The sequence below is a fragment of the Papio anubis genome, chromosome 1 (genome assembly GCF_008728515.1).
Source record: "Papio anubis isolate 15944 chromosome 1, Panubis1.0, whole genome shotgun sequence".
NCBI lineage: Eukaryota > Metazoa > Chordata > Mammalia > Primates > Cercopithecidae > Papio > Papio anubis.
This window is the reverse complement of record NC_044976.1, coordinates 6676541-6689431: the sequence shown is the minus strand read 5'-3', so window position 1 is coordinate 6689431 and position 12891 is coordinate 6676541. Positions and strand designations below refer to the sequence as shown.

The 12891-nt window shown below is 39.6% G+C and overlaps 1 protein-coding gene across 13 annotated transcripts in view; it reads right to left on the bottom strand.

The window, feature by feature from the left end:
• Positions 1 to 12891, bottom strand: part of PER3 (period circadian regulator 3) — a 64366-nt gene that overhangs the window by 14313 nt on the left and 37162 nt on the right. For 9 of the 13 annotated variants that reach the window (XR_002520896.2, XR_002520898.2, XM_017956804.3 and 6 more), the window contains 3 exons: positions 7644 to 7874; positions 6544 to 7238; positions 4282 to 4501 (listed from right to left, as the gene is read on the bottom strand). Coding sequence is in view for 10 of the 13 variants with exons in the window: in XM_017956804.3 (XP_017812293.3) it covers positions 4282 to 4501; positions 6544 to 7238; positions 7644 to 7874 (1146 nt within the window). In the remaining 3 variants the exon portion in view is untranslated. The remainder of the gene's footprint in view (positions 1 to 4281; positions 4502 to 6543; positions 7239 to 7643; positions 7875 to 12891) is intronic. The other 4 variants (XM_021935654.2, XM_021935670.2, XM_021935674.2 and 1 more) reach the window with 2 other exon arrangements.

The following is a 12891-nucleotide window of genomic DNA, read 5'->3' as shown; positions in this document are numbered from 1 at the left end:
ACAGTGTTATTGTAGGTTTTTTTACACGTTAAAAATGTATGACAAAAATAGCACAAAAGACAAGGAGGACATGGAAGTACTCTGTCTTAAGGTTCTAATATATAAGGTGATAGAATAGGTATAATATTTGAAGGTAAACTGTGATAAGTAAAAGATGTGCACCGTAAAACCTAAAGCCGGCTGGGCGCGGTGGCTCACACCTGTAATGCCAGCACTTTGGGAGGCCAAGGCGGGCAGATTGCCTGAGGTCAGGAGTTTCAGACTAGCTTGGCCAACGTGGTGAAACCCCATCTCTACTAAAAATACAAAAAAATTAGCCAGACGTGGTGGCGCACGCCTGTAGTACTGGCTACTTGGGAGGCTGAGGCAGAAGAATTGCTTGAACACGGGAGGTGGAGGGTGCAGTGAGCCGAGACGGCACCACTGCACTCCAGCCTGGGCAACAGAGTCTCAAAGAAAAAAATAAGATAAAATAAAAATTAAAAAACAGTAACTCCTAGAGCAAAAACTCAAAAAAAAAAAAAAAAAAAAAAAGGTATGCTTGAGAAGCCAATACACAATTAACCCAAAAGGAGGAGGGTAGGAGGAAAAAAAGAAAGGGCAGATGAGACAAACAGAAAATTAGCAGCAAGATGAAAGATTTAACTTAAACCTAACCATATCAACATTCACATTAAAGGTAAACAGTCTAAGCAAGCATTGCAGTTAAAAGGCTGAGATTGTCACATGAATAAAAATACCCAACTATGTGGTGGTTACAAGACTTACTTTAAATATGAAGACACAGATTAGTTAAAAGTAAAAAGATGGAAAAAATTCACCATGTAAACGCTAATTAAAATAAAGCTGGACTGGATACACTGATACCAGACAAAGCAGACTTCAAAGCAAGATATATTTCAGGATAAAGAGAGCAATTCATCAGAGGATATAATAACTTTAAGTGCATATGCACCTAATAAAAGAGCTTCAAAATACATAAAGCAAAAACTCACTGCACTATAAGAAAAAATAGAGAAATTCACATTTATAGCTGGACATGTAAGAGCTGTATCATAATAACTTATAAAACGGATAGAAAATCATAACAGAGAAAGTTGGATCAACGTTATCAACCAACTTGATCTAATTTACATTTATAGAACACATGACTCAACAACAGCAGAAAGCATATTCTTTTCAAATGCACATGAAACATTTATCAAGATGGACCAAATTCCAGATCATTACACAATGTCTCGGTAAATTTAAAAAATACAAAACAAAGTTCTCTGACTGCATTTAAATTAGAAATAAAATAAAAATATCTAAAAAAAATCTCCAAATATTAGGAAATTAAGCCTTTCTAAATAACTGAAAGCTCAAATAAGAAAATACGAGTGAAATTAGAAATATTTTAGACTGGCCAGGCACAGTGGCATATGCCTGCAGTTCCAGCTACTCAGGAAGCTGAGGCCACAGGATTGTTAAGCCCAGGAGTTTGAGGGTGCAGTGAGCTGAGATCATGCCACTGCACTCTAGCCTGGGCAACAGAGTGAGACCTTGGTTCAAAAGGTCTTGGTTCAAAAAAAAAAATTGAAGCTGCATGAAAATAAAAATACAACATACCAAAATTTGAGGGATGCAATGGTTAGAGTACTCAATAGCATTAAATGTTTATATTAGGGGGAAAAAATCTCAATTCAAAGATCTAACAAGCTTCTACCTTAAGAAATAAGAAAAAAACAAATAAAAATCCAAAGTAAAGAGAAAAGAAGTAATAAAAATTAGAGCATAGACTGGACGCAGTGGCTCACGCCTGTAATCCCAGCACTTTGGAAGGCCAGGGCGGGCGAATCATGAGATCAGGAGTTCAAGACCAGCCTGGCCAACGTGGTGAAACCCTGTCTCTACTAAAAATAAAAAAAATCAGCCGGGTGTGGTGGCAGGCGCCTGTAATCCCAGCTACTCTGGAGGCTAAGGCAGGAGAATCGCTTGATCCCAGGAGGTGGAGGTTGCAGTGAGCCGAGATCATGCCACTGCACTCCAGCCTGGGCGACAGTAGAAGACTCCGTCTCAGGAAAAAAAAAAAAAAAAGAGCATAAATCAATAAAATAAAAAAGCAAAAAAACAATAGGCAAAAAAACCCCAATGAGATCAAAAGTTCTTTGAAAAGTTATTAAAATTGATAAACATACAGTCAGATTGAACAAGAAAAATATTAATACCAGCAATAAGAGGGGTACATTACTATAAAACCTATAGACATTACAAGGAAAAGGGAATATTTAAAACTTTATGCCAATACATTCAACAAATTAGATAAAACAGATACATTTCTTAAAAGATACAAATTACCAAAGATCACTAAGAAACTGATAACCTGATTAGACCCATATCTATTAAAGAATTTAAATTTGTTGTTAAAATCCGTCTCACCAAGAAAACTCCAGGCCCAGAAAGATTCACAGGTAAATTCCACCAAACATACAAAGAAGAAATAATACCAGTTCAGCACAAACTCTTCCAGAAAACAGAATAGCAAAGAATAGTTCCTAGCTCATTTTTTGAAGCTAGAATTACTCTGATACCAAAACCAGACAAAGACATTACAAGTAAAGAAAGCGAATGGACCAATATTCTGCACAGAGATGCAATAATGTGTAACAAAACATTAGGAAGATAATCCAACAATACACAAGGAAGGATAAAAGAGCATGACCAAATGCAAGGTTAATTTACTATCAGAAAACTGATATAATTCATCATATTAATAGAATAAGGGAAGAAAACCACATGATTATCTCAACAGATGCAGAAAAGGCAACTCAGCAGACTAGCAGCAACAGAAGGGAACTTCCTCAATCTGATAAGGGCATTCAAGGAAAACTTATGTTTAACATCATACTTAATGGTAAAACACTGAGTGCTTTCCTCTTAAGACTGTGAACCAGGGAAGTGTCTATTTTCCTATTTCTATTAACACTTCACTGTGGGTCCTAGCCAGTTCAACGAGGCAAGACAAATAAATAAAGACATACAGATGGAAAAAAAGAAGTAAGATTATATTTGTAGATAATAAAGACTATGTAGAAAAGTCTTCCAGAATCTACAAAAGAGCTACTAAAACTAATAAATGAGTTTAGCAAGACTGCAGAATACGAGTTAAAAACACACAATTTGATTACATTTCTACATGCTAACAACAAACAACTGCAAATTGAAAATTTTAAATGCCATTTACAGTAGCATCAACAATTATAAAATCCTTAGAGATAAATTTAGCAAAACATGTGTAAGAGTTGTAGGCTGAAAACTATAAAACACGGCTGAGAAGAATTAAAGACCTACATAGAGAAATTGTTGTACTTGTGGATCAAAATACTCAATATCATTAGGAAGATAATTATTCACAAATTGACCATCTATAGATTCAACACAATTTCAATCAAAACACCAGAAGACTTTTTTGTAGAAACTGAGAAATGGAATCTGTAATTTTTATGGACAAAGGACCTAGAATATTCAAAATCATTTTGAAAAAAAGAATTAAGTTGAAGGACTTACTTCACCAGACTTTAAGACTTACTTGAAAGTTACATTACTCAAGAGTGTGGTACTGGCCTAAAGCTAGCCATACAGATCAGTGGAACAGAAGAGTCCAGAAATAGACCCACACATATATGGTCAAGTTATTTTCAACGAAGTCGTCATGGCAATTTAATGGGGAAAAGATTAATCCTTTGAACAAACAGGGCAGGAACAATTAGATATCCCAATGTAAAGAAAGTATATTGACCCTTCCTCATACCATACACAAAAATTAACTCAAAATGGATTACAGATCTAAGCTGTAACTGCTATTAAGGGTGCGTCTCAACAGCATCATGTTAACTGAAAGAATCCTAATACGAAAGATGTCATGCTGTCTGATTCTATACGTAAATCATAGGAAAAGCAAAACTAAAGTGACAGCAAACCAGTGGCTGCCAGGAGACCAAGGGTCAGGGCAGAGATGGACTGGTGAGGGTCACAGAACTTTTTGGGGTGACAGAAATGTTCTATATGGTGATTGTGTTTGTGCTTACCCGAAGGTACACATCTGTCAGAATTCTGGTTTGTACCCCTAAAATTGGTGAATTTTATTGTGCATAAATATACCCCAATATACCTGACAAGAAAAAAAGAAAAAGAAAGAAACCCTGTACTTCCACATCAGTGCCTGGGGTACACAGTGAGAGCTTATCACATAGTGAATGCCTGGCAATGGAGTTTGAAACATTAGTTGTCCTGATCCACTACCTGATGCTGCAGAACCAGTTCCGGACAGAGATTCGCAGGGAGGTGACCCCGTGGACAGAACGCTGGCAGTAGGATAGGATGGAGTCCCGCTGGGAGGCGACCCCATGGACAGTGTGCTGGCAGTAGGATGGGATGGATTCTCCCTGGGAGGTGACCCCATGGACAGTGCACCGGTAGTGGCAGGACTGCTCTCACTGCTACTGTTGCCTGCAACACACTGCTAGAAAGTAAGGGCAATGAAAAGACACTTTAATTTTCTTATCACAAAATACAGTAGAGTCCTCCTTTATTCATGGTTTTGCTTCCTGTAGTTTGTTACCTGTGGTCAACCGAGGTCCAAAAATAGTAAATGGAAAATTTCAGAAATAAACAGTTCATAAGTTTAAAATTGTGATCCATTCTGGTAGTGTCATAACATTCTGAGCTGTCTCATTGTTTCCAGCCTGTGATAGGAATCATCCCTTTATTTCGTGCCTCCACACTGTATGTGCTACCCACTTGTTAGTCACTCAGTAGCCGTCTTGGCTGTCAGATCTACTGTGGTGGTATTGTAGCGCTTGTGTTCAAGTAACACGTATTTTACATAATAATGGCCCCAAAATGCAAGAGGAGTGATGCCAGCAATTGGGATATGCCAAAGAGAAGTCATAAAGTGCTTCATTTAAGTGAAAAGGTGAAAATTCTCAAGAAGGAAAGGAAAAACCCATGTGCTCAGGAGTGCTACAATTTTAGGCAAGAATGAATCTTCTATCCGTGAAACTGTGATGAGTCCATTTTATAACTGTTCTATGTTATTAGTTACTGCTGTTAATCTCTTACTGTTCTTAATTGATAAATTAAACTTTACCATAGGTATGTACAGTGTGTATAGGAAAAAACATACTGTATACACGGTTCAGAACTCTTCAGTTTCCAGCATCCACCAGGGGTTTGAAACATATCCCCTGGGTAAGGGAGACTACTGTAACTGGAAGATCTTCAACTTCATATGTTAAATAGAACAAAATTTACATATATAACTAAGAAGTAAAAACTTTCCAGCCTATCCCTAAGAAGTAAGTTCCATTGTAAGTAATATTAAGGCACTACTACTTTCTCAGTACCTGCTACATGCCAGGCACCACACAAGTAGTTTTTCTGTCACTCAGCAAATACATACCAAACATTTTACACGTTCTAGGCACTGTGTCAAACACGAGGAATATAATAATGAACAAAACAAAGTTCCAGCTCTCTGGGAGCACCCTCTGCATAGGGATAGGTACTATATAAATACATCATTTAGCCCTCAGAGTAAGTTATGAGGAATTCATCTTTCCATTTTCCTAATAAGGAAACAGAGGCAAAGAAAGGTTAAATAACTTGTCTAAGTGAATCTACCTAACTAGTGACCAAGCTGGGATTTGAATCCAAGTCTTAATCCATAGCCCAGGCTTTACTCACTGTAATATACTGCCTTGCCTTAGATTTTTAGCAAGCACACTAATACCAGGTTTTCAAAAGTGAGCATATTTTCTTGATTTGTATCACTAGATTTTGAGTATCTGTTAAAGAGGGGTATAATACCTTGAAGGGAAGGTCAAAGAATCTGTGTAAATATTCACACTTGCCTTGGATTCTATACCTAAATATAGCAACATCAGATTCCAAAGTTTAAACTGCTAAACAAACCTGAGAATGGCTTTTTAGGTAAAGGGAGGAAAAACTAAAGGAAGTAGACCAAAGAAGCTTTTGATTTTGAAAAAATAACATGTTTAAGTGTGAAACTATAAACTGTCTACTCTACTGATAATAAATAAAGTAGCTCCTAACCCTTCATACACACCTGTTGTCCTGCGACTGTGCATGAAGAAGTACAATCGTTAAACTGTCAACATGGCTTATTCCTATCTCACCAGACCATAACCCCGGTTGTAAGTAAACAAATACATATTATAGGCAATGAACACTTAAGCGTAATACCTGGATCGAATTTTAAAGAGTGGAGAGAATCCAGTTCACATGAAAACTTAAAAGCACTTTGGAAAAAACCTCACAAAGTATCTAAGAAACTAGAATATAGATGATTCTTTCGTGTCTACTTTCCAAACAGAGCCAGGCAGATGTGTTTCGTGTTTACACACAGTTAGGCTGACAGGCTCGCTTACAGCAGCCATGCGGATTACCTACTGAGGATGTCCGCGCTGAGTCCCAACGCGACCACCTTAACTTTAGTAAGATATTCACTTTCTCACTTGAGCACTGAAAATGAGCATCACTTACATACTCAGCTTGTGGGCACGTGTTCCTTCTCATCTGATCTAGAGATTCAGAGCGTCTGGGCATCTCTTCCTGAAGTAAGTTTAACTGCAAGGGCGAGCTGCTCCTCGAAGTAATGAACGGGTGCCCCTCGCTTTGTGCCTCCCACTTTTCCTCCTCTCTCCTTTGGTTGGTTACTGAAGCGGGTGGGTCCAGGGTTGGAGTCATTGCTGACATCGAGGGTGATATCGCAGAAGAGGCTGTCGCCCCCAGGAATGGACATGGAAAGAACGATGGTGACAACAGAGGGCAGACAGGGGGGTCAGGCAGGAAAACGGTCATAAAAGTATCCAAGTAAGGAGAAGGGAAAGCTGGGTAAGGCTGCAGGTCCTTGGACAATGGCGGCCCATGCAGGCCTTCCGGTACAGTTCCGGGGGCTGCGTATTCTCTTCCGGGACAGGTCGCGACTGGGAGGGGAAAAGCTGGGACGAGATAAGGGGCCTGGCTGGGCACCATGGCGGCAGGTGGGAAGGTTGGGCCCAAGGTGTGCGGAGAGGAGGCCGTGGAGGGGCACCAGGGCTGTGCGTTTTGACGCACTCCCCTGTGGGGACCAGAGGCCGCGTTCGAGCTGCTGCTGTCCGGCGGCTCCGGCAGCTTCTTCCGTTTGTGCTTCCCTTTCCTGCAGCCGGCCAACTGCGTCTGCTTGGAAGTATAATCTCCTGGAAGGATAGAGGCAAATTATGGCAAATTAAACCCAAAAAGAAGAAAAGGATGCCACTTACTGGTAGTTATAAGTAGCTGACAATGAATGTGCATTTGCCAATACTACCAGAATGGCAAAAAGTGGCTCTAAAAACATGAACAAAATTCCGGATAAAAACAGTTGCTATCAAATAAACTTATTTCAGCATCTCTCAATCAGTTTCTCACAAAAAAAGTTTCCCAGATCTAGGATCTAAGAAAGAACCTACATAAATTGTTGATGTAAATAGATTGTTTTAGCATCTTTCCATCAGCTTCTTACAAGTGAAACTCCTATTGTTTACTCCTTATCTCCTAGTCCTTAGATATAGTTTGTAACATCTACATAGATTAATGGCATTTATTTTTAAAAACTTATGTACCTTGAAAATATGAATATTTAGCTTTGCTTCTGCTTTCTTGCTGAAGATAGGAGCTGTAGGGGGATGACAGGATCTTTTCTCGGAATTTATCAACGTAATTCTGCTCTTCCTTCTGGGTGTGGGCTGACAGAACAGCCGCTGTGAGCCCCACATGTTTAAATTCTTCTGAGGTCAAAGGGGCTGGCTGCATGTTCAGAGTCCAGGGCTCACAGACGAGGGTGGCATCCCTGGCTGAGGTGGAAGAAGACATACTTAATTTTAATTCCTATCAATTACTTGTATTTATTTATTTTACTTTGTTAACTGCCTTTCAATACATTTTTACAAACATTAATTGCTGGAATACAAAAAATCACTAGTCTAGCATAAAAATTCTTGATTTTCTGTATATTCTTTGCACAAATACACATCTTACAGTTGTAAAAATCAATATGTACACATGGCCGGGCGCGGTGGCTCAAGCCTGTAATCCCAGCACTTTGGGAGGCCGAGACGGGTGGATCACGAGGTCAGGAGATCGAGACCATCCTGGCTAACACGGTGAAACCCCGTCTCTACTAAAAAATACAAAAAAAGTAGCCGGGCGAGGTGGTGGGCACCTGTAGTCCCAGCTACTCGGGAAGCTGAGGGCGGAGAATGGCGTGAACTCGGGAGGCGGAGCTTGCAGTGAGCTGAGATCCGGCCACTGCACTCCAGCCTGGACGACACAGCGAGACTCCGTCTCAAAAAAAAAAAAAAAAAAACAATATGTACACATTTATTTAAATCTTGCTTTTATTGTAAACACTTTTCTCCCTGAATTCTTCAAAATTTCTTTTTATCTTTATCTTTTAAATAGGCAATCCTGTGGTTCAAAAATCAGCAAGTATTAATAAAGACATGTAGTAGTACATTCTCCTCACCCCTGTCCATGCTCTGTCTAGTTCTCATTTGTTTCCCCTGCAGAAGACCATTCCGCTGGAGTGCAGTGGCGCCATCTTGCCTCACTGCAACCTCTGCCTCCCAGGTTCAAGTGATTCTGCCTCAGCCTCCTGAGTAGCTGGGACTACAGGTGTGCGCCACACCACACCTGGCTAAGTTTTGTTTTTATTTTATCTTATTTTATTTTATTTGAGATGGAGTTTTGCTCTTGTTGCCCAGCCCAGAGTGCAATGGCACAATCTTGGCTCACTGCAACCTCTGCTTCTTGAGTTCAAGCGATTCTCCTGCTTCAGCCTCCCAAGTAGCTGGGATTACAGGCATGTGCCGCCACGTCCGGCTAATTTTATATTTTTAGTAGAGACGGGGGTTTCACCATGTTGGCCAGGCTGGTCTCGAACTCTTGACTTCAGGTGATCCACCTGCCTCGGCCTCCCAAAGTGCTGGGATTACAGGCATGAGCCACCGCACCTGGCCCTTCCAATTTATTATGTATGAATAAGCATGAATATAGATTATCTTCCTCCGTGACCCCATCTTTACCCAAAGGCACATATGTACATTAGCCATCAACGCACCTTTTTCACTTTACCATATCCCTTGGAGAACTTTATCAATGGCTGAACAGTTGTCTCATACTTTTACACTGCTGCGGAGTTCCATTTTATATGCATAGCACAGTTTACTAAAGTGAACATCTGTGGATGGATTTTGGGTTGCCTCTTTTTATCTGTTTATCTATTTATTATTGATATATAATAGTTGTACATTAAAATTTATTTTATTGATACAGAATAGTGATATGTATTTTTGGGTTGCTTGTAAAAAATTACTTCTATGAACAAAAGATTTTGTGGTGGACATTGTAGAGGGCTCCCCCAACCTCCATTCCGGCTTGCCCCTGTGGTGCAGTATCCAGGTGGTTTCGGTGGGTGTGGCCCCACTCTGCATCCAGAAGTGGCCTGTGACTAAATCAACACCACAGGGGGCTTTGCTTCTGGCCAAGTTGGAATAACAGGGACCAAACTTACCCTCCTGTTTGAGATGGAAAAAAAAAAAAAGGCCTAAATATACAAAACAATAGGTTTCAGACACTGAAGGGAAGTGACCCTGGAGGATAAGAAACAAGGGAGGTGAGCCCGAGGACTGCCCCAGCGTGCAGCCTAGAGGATTTCCAAGGATTCACCAGGGCATTCATGGGAGGAAAACACCACGAGAGGATTAGCAGGAACAAGAGCTGAAGCTCACACAAGCTGCGGAACAGCAGCGGTTCCCATCTGCCAGACTAGAGACTCTCCTAACTCCTGAGGCATCACAAGGAGCGCTCAGGAAGGTCTCGCCTTGGTAGCAGAGGAAAAACAGGCCTTGACTACACACTATTGGTCCTGCCTAGCAAATTTAAAAAGCAAAGTCTGAAAGGATCAATCTGTTTCCAGGTAACTTCACTGGGACCCAGAATAAAGATCAAGAATATTTACAGGAATACAAATATATTTGGTACCCATTCACAATATCTGGCATCCAGTTAAAAAGAATCACCAGGCATGCAAAGAAGCAGGAAAATACAACCCTGTAATAAGGAAAAAAGGCACTGAGAAACTGAATCTACAATTTATACAGACAAAAGACCTAACAGTCAAAGCAATCTTGAAAAAGAATAAAGCTGAAGGATTTAAACTACCTGATTTCAAGACTTACTGTACAGCTACATGAACCAAGACCCCTCTCTACTGGTATAAGGGGTTTATCAATTTTGTTCATCTTTTCAAAGAACCAACTTTTAGCTTTAATTTTCTCTACTGTCTGTTTTCTATTTTGTCGATTTTTGCTTTTGTCTTTTATTATTTCCTTCATTCTATCTTGGACTTATATCACTCTTCTTTTGCTAACTTTTTAAACTGTAACTTTGGATCACTGATTTGAGACATTTCTTCTCTAACAGCATTTTTAAAGCTATCGATCTTACAAGCCCCGTTTTTAGCTGCATCTCATACATTTTAGTATGCTATACTTTCAGTATCATTGATTTGGAAATATTTTCTGATTCTCTTTATGATTTCATTTTTGAATCACAGATTTACAAATGTGTTGTTTGATTTATAAACTTTTGGGTTGAGACACCTTATTACTTATTTTTAATTTAATTCACTAGCCAGAGAACACAGTTTACATACCATCAATCCTTTTAAATCTGAGACATAGTACAGTCCAACATGTCGTATTTCTCAGTGAACATACTGTGTGTACTTGAAAAGGCTGTGGATTATGCAGTCACTGGGCCTCACATTCTCTAAGTATCAATTAGATCAAGGTGGTTAATAGTGTTGTATAGATCATCTGTTTCTTATTTTTTCTGTATGTTTTTATCAATTGCAGAGAGGAAGTGTACAATTTTCCAAATATAATTATGGAAAGTCTATCTGCATATTTTTGCTTCATAGCTTTCAAAGCTCTGTTATTAGTGAATATACATTTATGACTGTTATGTCTTTCCTGAGGAATTGACCACCTTGTCATTATGAAACGATGTCCTGGAATCTATTTTACATGTATTAATAAGTCACTGCAGCCTTCTGATGTTTACTGTTTCACTTGTGCATCTTTTTCCATTCATTTACTTTCAATCCATTTGTGAATTTCATTTGTACTTTGTAGAGAGCATGTAGTTAGGTCTTGAGTTTTTACAATCTGTTTTGAGAATTTTTGCCTCTTATGTATTTACTTATTTTTAGAGACAGGATCTTGCTCTGTCACTCAGGCTGGAGTACAGTAATGTGATCAGAGCTCACTGTAGCAATGAACCCAAGACGGGCTCAAGCTGGGCTCAACTGATCCTCCTGCCTCAGCCTCCCAAGTAGCTGGGATTACAGGTGTGGGTCACCACACCTGGCTAGTTTAAAAATTTTTTGTAGAGATGGGGTTTCACTGTATTGCCCAGGCTGATCTCAAACTCCTGGCCTCAAACAATCTTACCTGCTCGGCCTCGTGAGTCCCTGGGATTACAGGTGTGAACCACTATTCTTGGCCCAATTTTTGCCTTTTAATTGAAGTGTTGAATCAATTTTATGTCATCATTGACATAGCTGGATACAGAGCTATTATCTTATTATTTGGTTTGTTCTGTTTCTTTTTTGTTAATCTTTTCCTCCTTTCCTGCTCTTCTTTTGGATTGAGTATACTTTAAAATTTCATTTTATTGTTGGCTTAGCCATTGTATCTCATATCCCATCTTTTAAAAAATTATTTTAGGGCTGGGCGCTGTGGCTCACGCCTGTAATCTCAACACTTTGGGAGGCTGAGGTGGGCAGATCACCTGAGGTCAGGAGTTCAAGACCAGCCTGGTCAACATGGTGAAACCCTGTCTCTACTAAAAATACAAAAATTAACTGGGTGTGGTGGCAGGCATCTGTAATCCCAGCTATTCGGGAGGCTGAGGCAGGAGAATCACTTGAATCCAGGAGGCGGAGGCTGCAGTGAGCCGAGATCATGCCATTGCATTCCAGCCTAGGCAACAGAGTGAGACTCTTTCTCACAATAAAATAAAATAAAATAAAATAAAATAAAATAAAATGAAATAAAAATTAATTTTTTGTAGACAGAGTCTCACTATGTTGCCCAAGCTGGTCTCAAACTCCTGCATTCAAGCAATCTTCCTGTCTTGGCCTCCCAAAATGCTGGGGTTACAGGCATGAGCCTCTGTGCCTGGCCTACATTCCATCTTAATTAGACCCTGCTTTAGGTTCAAAATATCTGTAATGGCAACAACTCCTAGAGACTAATGGTCAATACTTGATTCCCTACTCTACTACTCATGGGCTGTGTGATATTGGGCAAGTTAAGTTACTTCGCCTATTTGTGGCTTCATTGTCCACATATGAAATGAAGATACTAACTTATAAGGAAATGCATTTGTGACCATGGTCCTCAGACACGACTTGTTTGAGTCAGGATGCAAACTGAGGGAATGAACATGAACTTTTCAGAAAGCAAAAGACATAGAGATATGTTTTAAGGAACATCTGGGCTCTGATTCCGCTTTTTCTCCATGGAATAAAGATGTGGCCCTGTAAATGTTGAGGATGATTCAAGATCAGGAGAAACTAATACCAGTAAAAATTTCCTAAGCATATGGATTTTAGTATAAATTCATTAAAAATGGTAATATAAGAGCAGAGTATAGAAAGCAGAGTGGCAGAATTAAAAAAAGAGCTTTTCATATTGGGTGATACCCTCCCTTCCTGCATGGGCTGTATTATGAACAGCTACATGCCCATACAGGAATACAAAATATTAAAAGCCACACTAAAAAATGTGCATATGCTCCTCTGTG